Below are 20,556 nucleotides of genomic sequence, written 5' to 3'. Positions count from 1 at the left end.
TCAGCGTTTCCAGCCTTCAGAGAGTAATTAATACTAATGATAGCAGTAGCACTAACACGCTCTGCAATTAGCCCTGCACAGCAGCCCTCTGTTTTCAAGACTCCCTGTGCTTGACTGACAGAGAGCCTCGGCATGTGATCTCTGGGACCACCCCAGGGAGAGGTCAGGGTGGCCAGGCTGCAGGGCAACATCTGGACATGAGGGGCCAGGAAGCTTTGCCTCACCCAGCTCCTTGCCACGACGCTAATGTAGGAGTGTCCTCGCCTGCTAAGAAGGGACTGTCATCCTGGTGGGGACCGGCTGTGCCCCTCCAGGGACCCTGCCTGTGTTCCCAGGGCCTCATCTGTACACTGCAAAATTAACCGGCATCCTGGTGGGCTCAAGGGTTTTCAGGACTGTGGGCTGATGGTTTGACCCCCTTCCCCCTCCAATTCCTATCTCTGGCTCTTATCACAGATCTTGAACAACAATTGTCTGTGAGGCTAATGATGCTTTCAGAAAGAAGCCCTTGTCCTCTCTGAGACTGTGTAGGGTTCAATCAGCCCGCTGAAATTACTCTAACTTATTACCCATTCTTCTTTAAAAAAAAAAAAAAAAACCTCCAAGTTAATATTCTCTGTAGGTCTCAGGCAGCTACGAGTGTTCCTGACATATTTACCAAAGCACAAGAAATAATTAGATTATTTACGACCTTAGACTACATCGGGGTTGGGGGGAGTTCCTGGTGGGGGTGTCGGTAATATGTCCACAGCTGAACAAGTCCTGTATCCAAGGCTTGAAGTAACCATGCCACCATTTATCATCAAATTTGAATCTTTTAATAAAATTAAACAGCCTGAAAAATGTTCTTGCTGGTTATTAAAGTCAACCAAGGGGATTATGGTTCTAAAGAAAGGAAGTGGAGTGTCTTCTAGAGAATGTGTGGAAGAGAATAAAACCAGTGAAGGTAAACTCCGGTGCTCTCAGTTCCGCTCTCATGCCACTGCCTGCCCTTCTCAAGACTCCCAGGGCTTCCATTGCACTCGGAATAAAATCCCAGCCCTGGGTCACGACTGCCCTCGAGGTTCAGCCGTACCTCCCAAGTGGCCTTCTTTCTGTTTCTCCATCCCACAAGCTGTTGCTGCCTTGGGGCCTTTGCACATGTCCTTGCTCCTGCCTAATAGCTCTTCCCCTAGACCTTCAGAATCTTGGCTCTTTCCCTTCATTCAAGTCTCAGACCGAATGTCACCTTTTCAAGGAGATACACCATTAGCATCCCAAGAAAAAGTCCCTCCGCTTGTCCTGTCAATTCGTTGCATCACAGTGTCGTATGTTCTTCATAAGGCATGCTAATCACTGTCTGAAACGATCTTACTTATTCATGTTTATTCTCTGCCTCCTCTGCCTGGAATGTAAGCTCCACGGGCAACGCTGTGATCTTCCCGCAGGGCAGGGAGCGCCCGGTGCCTGGAGGACTGCAGCTCGGTAAACATGGCTGACTACACAAACGGTGATCCCTGCCGAGCCTCGCACTGAGGTTGGCAAACAGGCCCTGGCACCTGTCAGGTGTGGTGTCCCCCAGGAGGCCCAGCTGAGATGGGCAAAAGGGTATGATTCTCTGCATCTTGCCCACGAGAGCATGAAGACACACAGAGAGGGGAAGGGGCTTGCCTGAGGTCACACCGTGAGAGAGACCCGGCATCCAAACCCTAGCGGCTGCCTGCGGGCTTGGGGTGTCGTCCTGGCTCCCAGAGGAACTTGGATTCCTTGACCGGATTTGGGGACAGCAATGTGGTCTGCTCCGTGGGACCTGCGGGAGGTGTCTCTCACTAGGGGAGGCTGGAGCAGGAGAGACGCTTCCTGGCTCCCTTCAAGTGGCCTCCGCTCCCTGCCTCCCTCCGGGGCTGCCTGGCTCCGGGCCAGCGGATGCTGAGAGCAAACACGAAGGCCGGAGAAAGGCCAGAGTCCCCTTCTCCTGGGCAGGGGTCACTGCTGCCCAGACTGACAAAGGAAGGGGCATTTCAGAGGCCAAGGGCCCAAGGAGGCTCTCCGGGAGGACGCCACGCCCTCCGGCCGTTTGCTACGGACCTTCACCTGCTCCCTGCCCCGCACCTGAGACCCGAGCGAGCTGTTTCCCACGGGGAAGGAAGACCCAGGGTCCTAGTGGGAGACGAGACAAAACACAATTAATGCTCTGCATTGTATGTTCAGTCACGTTTTACAGCGGGGCGGGGAGGAGGAAGCCGCACAGTTGATAATTTCATAGCGCAACTCCCAGGAGAGCAAATGAGCTTTTTTTTCTTAATAAAAAGTTTAAATTGTATACAGCTCTCAGAGGCCCATTAACTAACAGATGCTGGTTATCAAAAGAAGTTATTTCTTTGCCTTTCTCTAAGCGCATGTGTTTAATCTCCCAGCGGTGCTACCAGGCTGAGCAGCAGTGTGTGGCTTGGTGACGCGGGAGCCAGCACGTGGCCCTGGCCCGAGCGTCCTCTCCTGGGAGCCCGGGTGACTCAGGCGTGAGGTGCTGGGGCTTTCTGACGCAGAATGTGGAGCTGCATCAGGGCCCAGCCTGGCAGCGTCACAGCCATTAGTCACAGGTGGGAGCCGAGGGGGGAGGTGAACTTGGGCCGTAGTGTGCGGCCTCCAATCTGATCTTGATGGCTTTAAGTGACTGAAATCCAGCTCCTTCTCACACACATCAGCCCCCTTAAATGGATGTGACAATAGCAGCACATTACCTGTCAACATTCCGAGAGCTCACCTAAGCTTCCAGGCAGCTCCTCTTGGCACCTGCATCCTCCACCCAGCCACAGTGGCCTCCTTGCCATTCTGCAGTCACGTCGAGCTTGTTCGCTCTCAGGGTCTTTGCATCAGCTCCTCCCTCCCCGGGGCTCTCTGCCCACCCCAACCCGGCCACCGCCAAAGCACAGCCGCTGCCCATCTCAGCGCCCGTTTTGTCTTCATCACAGCATCATCACATCTGGAGTCTGAAAACATCCTATTTGTTCGTTTCCTTATTCATTGTTAGCCCTTCTCCTCTGGACTGCGTTCCTTGAAGGAAGGCCTTTCCAGCCAAGGTGGGCAGCTGCACATGTGCTTTTAGCTCTACTCCCTTCTGAAGTCCCAATAAATTATGAGAAAAGAATCAAAAGGCACAAAATCACATGGATAAACAGAAAAGGAGATGACAACATAACCAACAAGAAATGTCAGCAAATCCTAGACTTTGGAAAGCTGAAGGGCAGTTTATCATTAACAGCAAAGCACTGGCAGGGTGGTGGCAGGGCGGGGCACAGAAGGAAGTCCACTCGTGCCACTGATGCCCCCCAAAGTCTTAGGAAGTGCTGGCCCCAGGAACCTCAGAAGGCAGGAGAGCAGTGAGGTTGAAAACAGGAGGAATCTTTGAAATATGTCATAAGTCTATAAAAGGAGTTCTACCCCAACATCCTCTCTCCAACGCCTGTAAGAAACCAAAAGTTTAACCTGGCGATCTTTCAATGTAGGGACAGCCAGGGCAAGGTATCATGCTAAAAATATACATACATGTTTAAGTATACCTAATTTGAGAATCTGAAATCTGAAATGCTCTGAAATCCAAAACTTTTTGGGTACCAACATGACAATCATTAAAGCATTTTGGATTTTGGATTCTCAAATTAGGAATATTCAACCAATACGAATAATGCGAATATTCCAAAATCAAAAAAAGTCTGAAACCCGAAACACATGTGGTCCCAAGCGTTTTAGATAAGGGATACTCAGCCCATAGTAAATAAGACTCTATCCATTAAGTAGTGATTGCACAGCCTCCTCCTCCATGTGGCTCCTAGAAAGACAGGGACCAGACTTAAGGCTGCCTGGCAGGTCACTGGAAGATTCCTCTTCAGAGAAACAAGCCCAAGCTAAACTAGCTACAGACACTGACAGCTAGAAATTCCCAAAGGAGGTGTCTGTTACGTTCCTACCCAGTTAGCTTCATAGGAACCCACCATTAAACAAATGCTATCTACACATATGCAGCTTCCCATCAGGTTTTTAGTGCTCACTCATAAATACATAAGGGCAGTCAAAGATCTCCAGGCATTTGAGGAAAGTCTCTAAAATAACAGATGGAGACCAAACCTGGTCCAAAGTGACTACTGGATAGCAGATAAAAGGGGATATAAGGACAATAAAAAAGAACTATAATATCCTCAGTGAAACGTCAACCCTTTACATACCACCACCATTTTCTAGTTCCTCTCATAGAACAACAAAAAAGAACTTACACAACAACAAAGAACTATAATATCCTCAGTGAAAAAAATATACATCAATAGCAGGTTGCCATAAACAAAGAATAATAACTGAAAAAGAAAGAACTCTTGAAAAATATGTTAGCAGGAAAAAAAAAACATAAGAAGGTTAGAAAATAAAGTTGGAGAATTTTACCAGAAATAAAAAAGGAATCAGGAATTAGAATGGCATTAGATTTCTTAAGGGCAACACTAGCAGCTGGAAATCAATGGAACCATGCTTTCAAAATCCTCAGAATGATTTTAACCTTATCTTTTATACCCAGTACAACTATCAATCAGGTGAGAGAGCAGAATGGGACATTTTCAGAAATGTAAAGTCGTCAAAAATATATACATATATTTCCCTCGTACTCCTTTCTCAGAGACCTGCTAAAGGATATGCTCTCTGCAAATGAGGTAGTATAACAATGAAGAGGAAGCTAGTGATCCTCCCCAGAACAGAGGAAAGGGAGTTCTAAAGATGACAGTGAGTGAAGGGCCTTCCCGGGATGAGATCTGTACAGCAACCTAGACAGCAGTCAGTCCAGAGAGGAGCAAGAGAATGGAGAGCTCCGGAAGCGACCTCTCTAAGAAAACCAGAAAAATCACAGATTGCCTGATGTGTGTGAACATGCTGAGATTTACACTTCTGTCAGGGTCTGGGCCTGAATTCATGATAGATACATAGGAAACTAAGCAACTAAACCACTAAGACTTAGCAACTTCAGGAAAAACAAAGGGCTATGCCTAAAAGGGAAATATAATCAAAGAACATCCAAGGCACAGCTGTAAAAAATTTCAGTAGTCTTAATCATGCAAAAGCCAAAAATTATGACATGAGGTGGGGGGGGCAGTTAGGAGATCTGTGCTTGGGACATGGCTGGAAGAAAGATTATTAGAGCTAAATCCTTATCTTCCTAAAGAGGAAATCAACAAATAAGATATAGAAGTGAAATTTTTAAAAAGTAATGTAACCACATTATTCATAAATATAGAGGTTAATACCAGGAAAAACAATTTAAAGTGTTAAAATGGCTGCCTCTGGGAAGTGGAAGCCCATGGTGATATGGCCCTGCTGGTTTTCATTATGACCCTGTTATAACTAGTTGGCTTTTTATATTATGCACACAAAATGCTTTGGTAAAAAATAAAATTAAAAACACTGCAAAGCCAAATCCAACAACAAAACCTAGAACTTGCCCTCAAATTGCTTTCAATCCAGTAAGGGGAAGACTATGGCCAGAGAGCTTCCCGCTGTGGGAGGCCAGGGTGGGCGAGCAAGGGCGGGCCCAGCAGAGCAGGCAGTCGCAGCTAACTCGGAACACAGCACTTCCGAGCCTGTGCAAACTGGGCTCATCCTCAATGTCTGAGCTTGTGGGAAACAGGAGAAAAAACAGTGGGACAGGCCAGGTGTGGCGGCTCACGCCTCTAATTCTAGCACTTTGGGAGGCTGAGGCAGGAGGATCACTTGAGCCCGGGATTTTAAGACTTGCCTGAGCAACATAGTGAGACCCTGCCTCTACAAAAAATTGAAAAAATGAGCCAGGAGGGGAGGAGGCACATGCCTGTAGGCCCAGCTACTCGGGAGGCTGAAGCAGGAGGATGGTTTTAGCCCGGGAGTTTGAGGTTGCTGTGAGCTAGCCTGATGCCACTGCTCTCTGGCTAGGGGAACAGAGCAACATGCTGTCTCAAAAAAAAAAAAAAGAAAAAAAGTGGGACGACGACAGGGCCCTGGTCAGGGGCGGCCAGCCTTTCCTCACACATCAGCTGATGGATATTCTTAGATGGCTTTAGCATTAATAATGGGAAATATTTTGTATAATTTGGAGCCACTTTTAGGACTAGCAATGTGACTATATGGAGGTGGTTAAAATGTAACAGTGCATCTGGGCTTGACTTTAAAAAGCCTCCTGTCTTGAATCAGTATCTATTTCCTTAACATTTTTGAAGTAGCATAAAGGTACATTTTTTTCATAAAGTCCATAACAGTAATTTTGTGTTTCCTGAAATTTTTACTATGTCCTCTCTCCTTTGAAGTGATTTTTACAGTCAAACATGGCTAAGAAAACAGACACAGAAGCTCTACTTGGAAAAAAAGAAAAGTCTAGACTCTAAGTGCAATTTCTGAGGGTATTTTCAGTTTCTGATGGGGCATGTCACTCCCATTACAGGACCCTGGAAAATCCTCAGCTAGCTGATTTGTCTTCTAATGCATCACAAAAGATAATGGCAGATCAGCGTGGTCACTTCTTCAGAATAGCTCCTCGTGCTGCTGTTTAGAAAACTCCTTCTCAGCTTGGGTTTTAACACTTTAAAGACCATCACCATTCTTCAGTCCCTCCTACAGAAGCTCCCCATGGTCTGGGCTGCTGACGTCTGCCATCGTCCGCATCCTCTGTGAATGCCATGGTTAAAGGACCCCCAGGAATGCAAGTGTGACACACGAGCATCTGGACTAGCAGTGGTGAGGTGGCCCGCATAGGTCAGGGGTCAGAGCTCCAGCAGCTGGCCATAAAAGTTTATTTCCCCCTCCCCAATCCATTTCTATACCCTTTGCTGCAAGTAATTTTCCTATTAGTAAAACAAGGTAGATCCTAATTCCACATTCATGATTGTGCACCCTTAGCCTCTTAATTTCTGCTGCTCTACCATCAGCCCTGTGTGTGATCCGCTTTTACTCCCTTACCTCATTCCGGGCCTTCCCACGTGCTTTCAAGTGGTCTTTACGTGGATGAACAGCTGCTGAACCTCATTTAAAGAAATGCAAACTAAAACGAAGACACCAGGTGCACTTTTCATATGAGCAAAGTTGAAAAAGTTAGACGATGCAACATGCTGGCAACGTGCTGGCCCAGCTGGGCTGCGCATCGGTTCATCCTCTGTAGAAGGCAATGTGGACACCACCTAACAAAACTTAAAATGCAGGCACCCTGTGACCCAGCCATCTCTTCTAGGCACTGCTCCTGTGATATTCTTGCTCATTTATAGGGGTATTTGCTACAGCAGGTTTGCTATAGTAGGTTTGTCTGTAGCAGCAAGACTAGAAGCTGCTTAAATGCACCTCAATTAGAGGGCTGGTTAAGTAAATTACGGGCTCATCACACAGAGCAAAACTATAGAGCCATCAAGAAGAATGACAGCAGCTCTATGTGGGCTGACATGAAATAAGCTCCAAGATATATTTCCCCGTTAAAAAAGCAACATGCACAACAGAGCAGGTAACGTGTACTGTTGCTTGTATATAAGAAAACATAAGGCTTGTACATACACAGACATCTATGTACATAGAGGATCTCTGGAGAGTCAAACAAGACATGGAAAATTCAGGATGTCTCTGGAGAAAGGAAGTGGGTTTGGGGTTGGAAGAAAACTGACTTTATACCATGTATCCTTTGGTCTTGCAGGAAGTCTTATCATTTGCCTGTGTTACTTTTCCCAAAGAAGTTTTAAAATTGTTTTCATTAATATTTTTAAAAAGATAACATTGTAAGATGGAGAACTGTGAAACACTGCTTAAAGACAGAAGCCACCCCTCACCTTTTAAAGTTGGAAGTAATTTACACAGGTGGGTACTTTGTAAATCAACAGCATAGGCCTCCCCCAACATGAAAACAGTGGAACGCAAGCTGGGCCCTGTGCTTAAGCTCTCTGGGCAAAAGTTTCCTCATCAGTAAAATGAGGAGTTTGACCTAAATCATCTCTCATATTGGTTTTCTGATGCAAAATATCTATGATTTTCATTTAAACCAATTTCATGTTCCTAAGAAGCAGTGAGAGAGAACAATGGGCTCTAGTACATTCTCCAAATCATATCTAAATGCTCTTAAGCCATCCATTCAAATAATTTTACACTGAAGCATCCTTTAAATATATTCAGAGCACAGAATTTATTGAACATAATATAGAGACAGCTAGTACAAAAGTTTATGCCTTGGCAGGGCAAGTTCCATCAGGCTGATAGGGAACATGTGAGAACATGCTGTGAAGGGCTTTTTTGATCTGGACCCTGCAGAAATACATCTCCTTCCCTCCAGGAAATGTAAGGTCAGCTGTCAAACCATGAATTTATTACATATCAGATAACCAAAATGTGCAATGGTAGAGTCCTTTCCTGCATCAACTTTTTAAATGATTTCCATGTCAAAACAGGAAATACAAATGAAATTACATAAAGGAAAAATTACGAAAACTAAAGCATTCTAAGACATCTCTTAAAATATGCAATTCCTAAAGCGTTAACATACATTGAAGACAGAATAAACACAAATCACAAACTGCAGAGATCTTTTTTCAAGGCAGGGAGAAAGATGTAGAACAGGGAAGGGACAGCGTGCATTACTGAAACTTCTTATTTCTTTACTCAGGAGGGAGAGGGGAGGTGAAGGGAACATTTAAATAGATCCTTTTTGGTTTCTTATAGGAAGTTCCAAGTGGCAGCAGTTTATAAATTGCCTTTAAAAAGTAAATGCCAGCAACAGATATGAGAACCAAATGTATTTTTGCATTTTCTCTCTGTGTATAAGCTTGAGTCATCTTACTTAGGCTACATAAGAATGAAAAACAAAAACAAAATCACTCCCACTGATTAGTTTTCTCAGCACCTCACACAGAATATAACATACACAAGGCTCTTACTGAATGTCTGCTACGTGAGGGAATGATGAAAAGCAAAAAGCAGTTCTTACACACATGATCTTCGTATCACAGACAATAAATTCTGACCTTTGAATCCATGAAAAGATTCACTGGAAAAAAAATTTAATGAATGCTGAACTAGAGGATTAACAGCAGAATTCAGTCTACTTCTATATAACAAAAGAAAGATGGGAACGCAGGCAGCCAGTTCATAAAAAGAACCAGGGCTTTTTTGTATTACGTGGAAAACCGGCAAGTCGATGTGTGAAACACACACACTAATTTATTATCTTCTTAAATCATAAAAAGCTCAGCATTCTTGTTAGCACTACACCTTAATGAAATTGTGTTAAGATATCTGATTTGTCTCCCTTATTTGGTGCCTTTCTGAAGGGAAACAAAAAATAAAAGGTAACCTGCTTCATTGTGGCCAGCCCTGGCTTGGCTATCAGTGAAAGGAAGGTGCCAGCAGCCACCCCACCTGCAGAAGCCAGCCTCGCTCATCAGAATGCAGGCAGGAGAGCAGCACAGTGAGTGAGCAGCCGTCCTGCACCCCCATCCATTAGCCAAATGATTAAATCTACATCAGCCCCGTGGTGTAATAAAGCAATTGTAATAGGGCATTGTTACAGGATCAATGTTTCCTGGTTTAAAAATAAACATCAGCATTTATCTACCAGCAGAAAACAATTCTCCCACTGTACTGTTTTATTCAACTGACATCTTTTAATCAAAGCAATCCATATCGTGGCAACATTCCAAGGTATCATAATTGCAAATATTTATGGCAAGTTAGATAATAGCCATATTTTTGTTGCTCGATTTTTCTTCCTTGTCTACAGATTGGATGCAGACATTTTCTAATGAATTAATTCCATTAAGTAAAAAAATCAAGTAATTATATTCCTTCGAGACAACCTCTCATCCAACTCCACCAGTTTCTCTCTTAACTATTATACATAACTGTTTATGTGAGTTCGAGTCTTTTAAATTTTTCAAAATATCTCTTGTAATGAAAATAAATTAAAATGAAAGCTCTACTGTTAAGTGCCGTAGATACAGCTAAAAACATCCCCCAGAGGGAGGTCTGGGTCCCTGGGCGCGGGATGGGTGACCTCATGCACCTCAACTAATGCTCTCGGTGGCCGGGCCTCACGTGCTGGGTTCACGGCTAATGGGATTCGGGGTTCGGAGCAGGAGGCCTGTGAGCTTCGCTGCGGATCCTGCTCGCAGCCGCCCCAGCGCCTCTCAGCTGCCACTCGCCGTCAGGGTCTTTCTTCCACCGCCCGCTCCCTCCTGCTTTCCCGAGAAACGTGGCGCTGGCTCAGGGAGGGGCCTCAGACGCCGGCAGCCTGGCTTGTCTGCAGACCTCGGCAGGCCACTTCCGTGATACCAATGTTAATGAACTACCCTCGTTCACATTTAATTTACAAGTTATGTAAAGCCTCCCTATAGAGCACGTCCGTCGTCACCTCACTGAGACAGGCTGGTGATTTTCTTCCTAAAGCCCCCGAATTCATTCCCCAGGAGCATCGGGCATCGAAGAGGGTGGCATCGAAACAATAGCAGCTTTCTCTAAAAGGTTCCTATCAGAGCAGCTCCGCTGAGGAAGGGGGTAAAAACCCTTCTCCAAATCCAACCGGGCCACAGAAACCCCGAGGGACCCAATTCACATAAGGGACACGTGACTTCAGCGCTGCCCTTTATGTTCCGGAAGAGTGATTGCCGGCCTCCTGTGGTTTGTGTGCCATGAACTGGAGTCATGCATCGACACTTTTCAGGGGACTTTCTAAATACAGTTCCATTCCCACTCACCTTTGAGACCACTCATCCCCAGCAACAGCAGACACGGCCCAAGCTTAATTAAGACAGGTCTCCTACGAGGGGTGACTTCTGATTAATTGCATGGTTTTACTTAGTTCTCTTCCTCCTCCAGGCTCAACAGGAGAGGCAGGGGACACCGCAGCCAGCCGCCCTTCGGTGAACTGCCATCTCCAGCAGGGGGAGGCAGTGGCCTCGCCACTGAGAAGGTCTTGGAGGTTAAATTGTTCTTGATATATTTTTTTAAACCAAGAATTCACAAACCATAGCCAGAAATGTGTACATGGGCCAGTTCTTTAGGGAAGGAGCTGAAAACGACAAATAGCATTGAATTCTGGGATGGATTCTGAGTTTACAAAGATTTGTGTATGCAAAAAATGTAGGCACCATTTGAAAACTGTCAAGCTGCTTAACATATGGCACATATGCTACACACACACACACACACACACACACACACACACACACACACAGACACAGCTTGTTTTCAAATTAATTTGAAAGGCTATTTAGCTCTGCACTCTCATTGCATTCAGTTATATCTGACTCAACACAGCCTGCAAGCTGGGCACTGATATCTTTCGATAGCAATTCTGTTCCTGGGATTTGTTTGAAAGCGTTTAGGTTTTCACGGATCACTGGAGGTTCTTCATTTTTCCCCCTTCTGTGTTATGTAGGTATAAGCCGTCTCTCTAGGCATAAACTGTCCACTGGTAAAAATCAATTTTGATTTTATCAGTATTTATTACTGCTGGTGCCAGCAGTTTAGAAGACTAGAGAGGGAAAACATGCAAACTAGGAGAAAAAAAATTAAAGCCAGTTCCTCGCACCTACAAATAATACAGCCTTTAAGTGGTATTTTGCATCATGCCAAGAAAGCTTAAATTATCAATTTAAAAATTCAATCAATAAAAATTTAAGGGACTTTGTTATTCTTTCCACCTCTTCTGTATTTGTGAGCACTATGGTGGGCATTTCTAAAGCCAGGGCAGCCCTCTGGAGTGGGGGGCCCCTGGGAGCAGGTGCAAGGACAGCCTGCCTGCGACCCACCAGACTTCCTTCCTGGCCGGTATCCTTGCTCTTTCCCGGCCAGTTTATTCCCAACCATCTGACTCTTAGCCCCTGAGGGCAGAATAGACCATTGTGACAGAGCCTCACAGTCACCTCCTCTTTGCTTTACTCTCATTTTTTCCCCTTCTGTTATTCTAGAAAAGATACTGAAAATGTGTGTGCACCTCCATGTTCTCTTGAGGGAGCAGTGCTTGCTTGCTTCACACAAACACTCTTTTTCTGGCGCATTCTTTGCTAATCAGGCTGATTAGAAAATAACAACCATCCCACCAATGCCTTACTTCTCTCCCTGGGGAGTTTCCTTTTTCCACTCAGTCAAAACACCCCACAAACGAACATGTGTTCACCACATCCTAATCTCTAGAAGGGAAAGAGACTTCAGAGGATGATTAGTTAGAAGGAAGAAACAAGTCGATTTAAAAAAATTGAATTTTAGCTACAACCAAAACGTCTACAACCTCTGAGAAGCTGCACACCTTTTCCTACATATACACAAAACCCAAATCACCTACAAAGACCTAAACCAGAGTAGTTTCCCAGGCACTCTTTTTAAGAACTGTCATAGACTCATAGGCCAAATCCCACGAGCTGTTTTGTTTTATCGGAACACACAGCCACATCCTTTAAGAAAAAACAGACCCCTGCTCTAGCATGCTGGGACTGTAGTGCACCCCAAGGCGCTGCTTGAGGACCTCTAATTACTCTCCTTTCAAGACCATGAGGGACTGGGAGCTACAAAAAGACTAATTTACTGCAAGGCGTATACTCGGCAAGTGAGTCCACTAAGAAAACTAAGTGGCAGGAGGCGTGTGCCTTAGAGCTCAGTCCTTTCACACCCTTTCGTAAGTACTTGGGGCCACACGGAAAAGGTCCTGGAGACGAATGTATAATTGGATGGCCTCCCTGTCCGCATGCTCAACACAGTCCTCGCCATAGATATTCGGGTTAGATCCCTGGGATTTATAGTCAACTTCTTTTCATAAAGATGGGAAGTTACTTACTCAGACCAATCACAGACTTCGACTTTACCGGTGTCAAGGCCCCTGACCCAGTTGCCAAAGCCAGGCTCAGGAGCAGTGTGGCTTGAGGTATGTGTCTTAGAACTGTTTTCCTTTTGATGGATCCTCTCAAACCTGTGCAAGCACAGCTGTCACTAGTCTCTGTGGCATGGTTCCCCGACCCAGAAGGGAGGCTGCTTTTTACTGCAGGCCAAAGCAATGGAAGGCCAAAGGTGACCAGGTGCTTGCATTTTCAGTTTTATTTTTCGTACTCTCAATCAAAGCCAATCCCCTCCTCCCCAAAATACACACACACACACACACACACACACACACACACGTGTGTGTGTGTGTGTGTGTATAGTTAAATCATTAAGCATGTATATGGGCTCATTTTAAAATCAACCTTCCAATGGCAAAATAATAAAGATGATAAAATAACTCCCCCCATATAGCAAATGTGACAAAATGACAAAAGAACTCTTAATTTTGGGGCTTTATTGTAATTTTTTTTTCTTTTTAAGATGCTACATAGTCAAACAGAATTGGATTGGTCTTTTATGGCATAAAATTAATACACAGTCAAACTCTCAATTACTACTAGGTGGATCAGCTGAGGAGTCTCTCACCATTTCCCACTCCCACCTGCTGGTGTCTGCTCCCCTAGCCCTCTGTAGCCTCATTTAAGCGTCCTGACTCCAAGCCAGGGCCCCAAGGAGGGGTCAGGACCAAACCTGGGCCTGTGTGCTAGAAGTATGCATGGTAGTTGAGAGGTGGTGAAAGAACAATCTAGAAGACTAACTACTCTTCTCCATTAAAAAGGGTAACCTACAGTTGACTGTCACTACTAAGAATTTCCCTCCGTATGATAGCTGTTATTTATTGACAGTGAAAACCACTTCCTGATCACTCTTCTCCAACATTCCAATAAACCCCAGCTCCACACGCCCAGAACCTCCAGAGACAGAGGAGCCCACAGCCTTCCGACAGCAAAGCCAGCTTCACCCACTGGCGTTAGGGAGCACGTAGCATTCACTGTAATCTTGTAACAATAAGAAAACATTGAGATGAAATACATTAAATAAGTTAAATATGCATTAAACATCTCTGAATTACAGTTCAATTTCACTACATGAACCAACAGGAATTTAGCTTGGTCCCTTTAAGAGAACAAAGCATTGACGTTTATTTCCAAAGTATTGGGTCAATCAGTCAACACATGCCTCTCATTCGGCACGTCTGATGCTGCCACAGTGCAATTCTTTTTGGCTTCGGACTCTGTTCATCATTCCCAAGGAGCTGATGGCTTGGACAGAACTGAAGAAATGGAAAAGCAGCCTGGGGCGGGTGTGGGCAGCGTGGGGGACTACTGCGTGGAGCTGACCGCACTCCCCTCTGCGCTGGGCTCCAGCTCCCCACAGGCCAGCACCAACAGGCCAGGAAGAGTGTCTTGTTTTAAGAGAGGTAATCCAGCAACATGTACCAAGGCCCACCCATGTTTAAAATGACATTTACAGTATGCCATTGTGGCATTAATCATGGTTTCCCTCATCATTAATAAAGATTATTCTTTCCCCCCCAATCATTTACTATACATTTTTAACTTTCTAAAAGATTGTTATATTATATGTGCATGTGTGTATGTGTGTAGTGTGTGTGCAGGGAGGGGTAATTTAAAGGCAAGACCTGTGAGATGTCATCATACATTAATTTCTCTTTACACATGGTTATGATAAATTTAAATCCCATGATATGGTGGATCCATCAATCCAATTTACCATCCTTTGCATGCTGCCTCTACAAGGCAATCTTCCCAATAATTACACCAACAATAAAGAACAAAACCACCAGCGCAAGCAGACGGGTGCTGAGGCCCTCCTCCTTCCCAGCCACGGACAACACTGAAATGGGGCTGTTGCTCTGCACCGTCTTCCTCCTCCGAAGTCCATCTTCTTCCTACAGGAGCAAATGCACATTTCAAAGAGGATCCAAGGCACAAGAAAGAAACGTGAATCCACTGTACAGAGCAACAGGGTGGGCTGTTTACGCCCAGGCTTGGATGATATGGATACGGTCCAGCTTCCTTTTGCAAATGGAGAAGCTGAAGCCTACAGAGGAAGGGATTGGCCTGTAGCCAGAGGCCCCTCTTTTCTTTCATCCGTGCTACACGAAGCTGCTAGGTACCTTTCTACGACACAAATCTAAGCAGGCACTCCTTGGTTCCCCAAGACTTACAGGTAAAAAGCTTTTAAGAAGGTCAACCAGGCCCTTTACACCCTCGCATCCCGACCTTTCTGGCCTGGTCTTCCAGCTGCTCCACTTCATCCGATCCCAAACTTTCTGTCCCTCCTGCCTCTAATATTGCCTGTAACGAACAGGCTTCCCTAATCAAGCTGTCATTGATTTTTGAGTGATAGCCATTTCCCAAGGTATAAATACACAAATCACAAGAATCTACAAAGTGGGCCACCTGGAAGCTTTCAAATGCACAGCTCTATACATAGTTGGTTTTGACGAGTTACATGCAGACTGCTGGATAAAATGATAAAATCATCTCAAGTATTTTCAAGTGAATGCATGGATTCCTCACTAAAGAAGCAACATCCTTTTTCATACATATACAGGTAACTGACCACATTTTCCCCCCAACTACAAGGATGTGTAAGGAATAGAACCTTTTTTCTTCCTTCACCTCCACTGCCACTGCCTTCATTGCCTCACACTGCCTTAAGAACCTGCAAGTCACTCTGTAGACCTATGATGCCACTTCCATGCCCTCAAGGCAAGCCCACACTCCTGAAGAAGGCAATGCATCAAGCCTTTCCTATTCTGGCCCAGATGCATCTATACAGCCAGATCTCTTGCTAATTGCTCTATGGACTTGTCCCTGAACTCCACACACCAGCTCTGCTTTCTCCTCTTCTTTTCTTTCAATTCATTTATATTTACTGCAGTACCTAGTAGGTCCTGGAGTCCACAGGCAGATGAGCCCATGAAGCTGACTTTCCCTGCGATTTGTTGCTGTCACTAAGGGACATTTATTACACTGGGTTGTAATTATTTGTGTCTATGTCTCTCCCTGCTATGCCATCAAGAGGGAGCTCCTTAAGGGCAGGGACTGCTCACGTTTGAATCCACAGTGCTGGGCACATACTAGATCCTGAACCAACACAAAACAAGAAATCAGTGTTTAGCAGGATAAACAATCTTCTAATGTCAAGAGTGGCCTGATAATATTTTAAAGATATTCTGCTCATGGGGCATGGCCAATATCACTGCACAGTGATAAATGACTGGCGTTGTTTGATTAACTTTAAAAAAAAGGGCACAGCAAACTACAGCATTTATTTTATTGGGTTTATATAGAAGCTATTTCTATCTATTTATCACTTTAAACAGCACAGAACTCTGTTTCTGAAGAGAAATACACTCAAGGAGAAGCTTCAGGCATAGCTCAGATTTTTAGCCAAAAAGTAAAGTGTCAGCTTCATAATTTACTCTATACTAAAGAAGTTACTGAATGAGGCAAATCAAGATTACTGCAAAGGAAGAGGATGATGCCATTTCCCAAACTCCATCAGTTCTCCTATATCTACCTACCTCATTGTCAGAATAAAAACGAAGGAAAAGTCAACTTACATAAATTTATTATGTGTGCCTGGTGGGATGGCAGCTAAGGAGTGAAAGCCTATTACATGCTTGGGTGGCCTGGTCAAGATGAAGAGAACAGATAGGTCTGAAAATTTAAGCTGCAACAAATTTTCTATAATGTGATGTTTGAGAATGTTTTCCTCAATACCATGTCTAAAACAGACTCATACTTTTAAAGTTGGAAGGGGCTTAGAGGTGTTCAGCAAATGGAAGCCTAAGATACAGCCATTTCCACACCACAAGCCTCCCTTCACCACCCAGCACAAGCCCACCCTCCAAGGCCAGTGCAAATGCTTCATCAATGAGCTAGAGACTCTTCTATAATCTCCATCTCCTATCCACTGTGACAGCATCCCATTTCCAATCCTATCACCGCATAGGTTTATCAACTGTTTGATAAGCCAATGACTGCCCAGATCTACTCAGATTCTTTAAAAACCAGAAGTGTGTTAAAACAGAGTACATTACCCTCTTAAAGAGATTCTCACTCAAACGAATGGGGATAGAGTGGGGTTTGAAAATGCATATTCAAAATAACCACTGCTGACCGGGGCGGGGTGGCTCACGCCTGTAATCCCAGCACTCTGGGAGGCTGAGGAGGGAGGATCACTTGAGCTCAGGAGTTTGATACCAGCCTGAGCAAAAGCGAGACCCCGTCTCTACTAAAAATAGAAAAATTAGCCAGGCATCATGGTGTGTGCCTGTAGTTCCAGCTACTTAGGAGGCTGAGGTAGTATTACTTAAACCCAGGACTTTGAGGTTGCTGTGAGCTACAATAATGCCACTGAAATCTACCCAGAGTGACAGAGCAAATCTGTCTCAAAAAAGAACCCAAAAAACAAAACACTCCTGTTTTAGTCTCAAAATTTATTTTCAATTTATACTAATGGACATGGGAGGTTTTTTTGTTTTGTTTTTTTAAGGGGACAAGGATTTAAATAGTTGAGAAAACTCTGCTCAAGGGACAGTCATTTTTAATTTGAGAACATGATGAAAGCTATGGAAATTTCTCCCTGGGAAGGAAAAATAAGCAAATACCAAAAACAAACAAACAAAAAAACCCTACAAATTCAGGGGTTCATCAACTTCCCCACCCAAGATCCCAGAGAAAATGCCCCTGTTCTAGATTATCAGAAAATAAACTGCTGTTACCTTGAATTGCTTGTTCTCCTCCCGTAGCCTCTGAACTTCACTTTGAAGCCTCTTACATTCTTCCATCACCTTCTTAACTTCAGTGTCATCCAAGGAAGAACTCAGAGACTTAGACACTGTTGGTGTTTCTGTCTTTGATGCAGTTGTGGATATAATTTTATTTATTTCTACATCATGCTGTTCAGAAATAAATGAAAGCCCAAGTGTCACCAACCATGTAATAAAGGACTTTTTTATGCAAAGTAAAGTAGTTCTCAGCAAACACCAAATGTGGTAGCATTTCATCCACACTGAAAAATGTCACATTTATTTTAAAAATGGATCACTTTATCTAGTATCTTAATAATCTAAAACAACTGGGCCCTAGAAATTATGGATAAGGGCAAATAATGAAGTTCGGCTGAGATTAATACTTCAAAGAAAGAGAAAAAGGGCTGTGCATATTGCACTATCAAATTCCTGCCATGCAAAAATTAGCATACTGTAATTGTGCAAGCTCAGGAATTATTAGCCACAAATTACTGTCACCAGGAAGATCTGAACATCCTCAGGACTGGCTGGGTGGGGGAGGGAGGCCAGGGAGAACATTGCATAGAGGGCAATTTATTTTATCAACTCAGAACTTGAAAACTGGGATGAAGGTGAACCAAGCTCAGTGTCTGTTAAGGTTTCAATTTGGGGAAGCCACATACTCCCCCCATACCCCCTGCCAAGATTGTGTTATGACACACTCTTGAGATTTACTGGGGATGAGAGTCAGTCAGTAGGGGGAGGGCACGGAAGCATTCAGATGTGCCAGGGCATGAGTGACTAGGGGTCGTTACCCTGGGGGTTCTGGGTAGCAAACTGAAGACCAGGGCATCTGGCTCTGCCCTTCATTTTCCCAGTAAGAAGAGTGTGAGACCAGGTGCAGTGGCTCACGCCTGTAATCCTGGCACTCTGGGAGGCTGAGGCGGGTGGATCGTTTGAGCTCAGGAGTTCAAGACCAGCCTGAGCAAGAGCGAGACCCTGTTTCTACTAAAAAAAATGGAAAGAAATTATCTGGACAACTAAAAATATATAGAAAAAATTAGCTGGGCATGGTGGCGCATGCCTGCAGTCCCAGCTACTTGGGAGGCTGAGGCAGAAAGATTGCTTAACACCCAGGAGTTTGAGATTGCTGTAAGTTATGCTGACGCCACGGCACTCTAGCCCAGGCAAAAAGAGTGAGACTCTGTCTCAAAAATAAATAAATAAAATAAAATAAAATAAAATAGAAGAGTGTGGCCCTGAGAGGGAAGAACCTATCACAGAGATAGGGCCAGAATACAGTTCTCACCACTTCCAAACTGACCTTCCCATGACAGAATATACTCTTCGAAGGGGGGAAAAATGACTCTATCCACCAAAGAAACATGATGATGACAGTGGTCAATTATTGAGCAGAAAGAAAATAACTATGTAGTTTTGACAGGAATCAACAGCATTCCTGCAGATCATTACGGATAATGTTAACAGAATGCTTCAGAGCATTTCTATTTCCCAACTCTAGCTATTAATGGCCAGGGTAGTTTATATTCTGCGTGTGTTTTAAATTCTTTTTGTTTTTAATACAATTTAAATTTTTTTGACTAGGTTGAAGGGAGGTCCAAATTAGCATTTCAGATACAGTCTCCCTTCTTCAACTGGTCACAAGTGAAGACCCTGACAGGCATATCCCTTGTCTTCTGGCAAAGAGAAAGTGAGCTGACAGCCTGGGGGAAGGGTCTCCTTCCCCTCCCCCTCAGGCAGCACAGGAAGTCAGGTCACTCTCAATGCAGGGAGACAGCATCTTCTAGGACACATGTGGCAGTATCTGGAGACATTTTTCGTTGTCATAACTGGGGAGTACTACTGGTATCTAGTGGCTAGGTGCTTAGATGCTGCTAAACACCCTATAGTGCACAGGACAGTCCCCACTACAAAGAACTGTCCAGCCCAAAACGTCAATAGAGCTGAGGTTAAGAAATCCTGATCGAAAAGCAGATTTTGGTTGAAGAGGTAGATGGGATTAGGGGGGCCAGGGAGAGGTGGTGCTGACAGGGGCACTTTGTAAAACAACAGAACCTAAGAGCTTACCACCTAGCACCATGATAAAGGGCAAATTATTCCCTGTTTTAGTCTCACCCACTGTTTAACAGCAACCTATAACTTTGCCAAGCCAAACAAGCTCTTTGGGATTTATGACATCTCAAACAACCATCGGGTTGCACTTTTCAAGGGGAAAAATTGGTTCAATTAGTTGTCTTTCTGAAAGTCTTTCAAAGGCTGATTTCATAAAGGCCCACTTATTTGTTGACTTCAGCTTATTTTTTTTCCTCAGACACCAGAGGGAGGAAAACAATTTGCCAACTTAAATCTTGGTTTTGCAGGAGATGGTATGCAAATAAGTATCAGCTTGCAACATTCAATTATTGTTAACTATAAACATACTTACTGGTTTATCGTTTTCTGCTGGCAATTCAAACACACATCTAAGTTTTGAATCCATAAGGTCTTCTGGCTTTGCCTCCTTCCACTAGAACAATTTAAATTTAATAATCAAGATATTATAAAGCTGTTGGAAGAATAATTTTCTTCCTAAAACTGACAATTTCAGAAAAATACTCTTAATGAGAAAGCTCTGATGTATATCAAATAAAGAACTTAAGTCTGCTGAGATTTCGATATTTTTAACATGACAAGATTAAGTACACTAGCTTCCCTGAATGTTTACTACAATTCACCAGCCCTGAAGCCCTGCTGCCTGCCGCCTCAAAGCCACCCAGTGCCCGGTGTGGTGGTCTGTGGGAAGCACGTGGAGGAGAGGGCACCACTGCTGAGCAAAGAGGGATTCCCTAAATCACGTGTGGATGACCAGAGGTAACTTTGGCTTTTTTTAAGGAAATAAAAGTTATTCTACAGGGCACACCTTTCTTAGGCAGTATAAGCACATACTATCTGAGAGTGGT

The 20,556-nt window shown here is 44.2% G+C and overlaps 1 protein-coding gene across 1 annotated transcript in view; it reads right to left on the bottom strand.

Annotated features, from left to right (window-relative positions):
• Positions 1–13,265: 13,265 nt before the first annotated feature.
• Positions 13,266–20,556, bottom strand: part of VAPB (VAMP associated protein B and C) — a 47,894-nt gene continuing 40,603 nt past the window's right edge. Inside the window, exons 4-6 of the mRNA XM_045529587.1 lie at positions 20,043–20,123; positions 17,588–17,764; positions 13,266–14,740 (exon numbers count right to left, since the gene is read on the bottom strand). Coding sequence (XP_045385543.1) covers positions 14,582–14,740; positions 17,588–17,764; positions 20,043–20,123 — 417 coding nt within the window. The 3' untranslated portion in view covers positions 13,266–14,581. The remainder of the gene's footprint in view (positions 14,741–17,587; positions 17,765–20,042; positions 20,124–20,556) is intronic.

The sequence above is a fragment of the Lemur catta genome, chromosome 17, assembly GCF_020740605.2.
Source record: "Lemur catta isolate mLemCat1 chromosome 17, mLemCat1.pri, whole genome shotgun sequence".
Classification (NCBI taxonomy): domain Eukaryota; kingdom Metazoa; phylum Chordata; class Mammalia; order Primates; family Lemuridae; genus Lemur; species Lemur catta.
The sequence above is the reverse complement of the archived record's forward strand: the minus strand, read 5'-3'. Positions and strand labels throughout refer to the sequence as shown.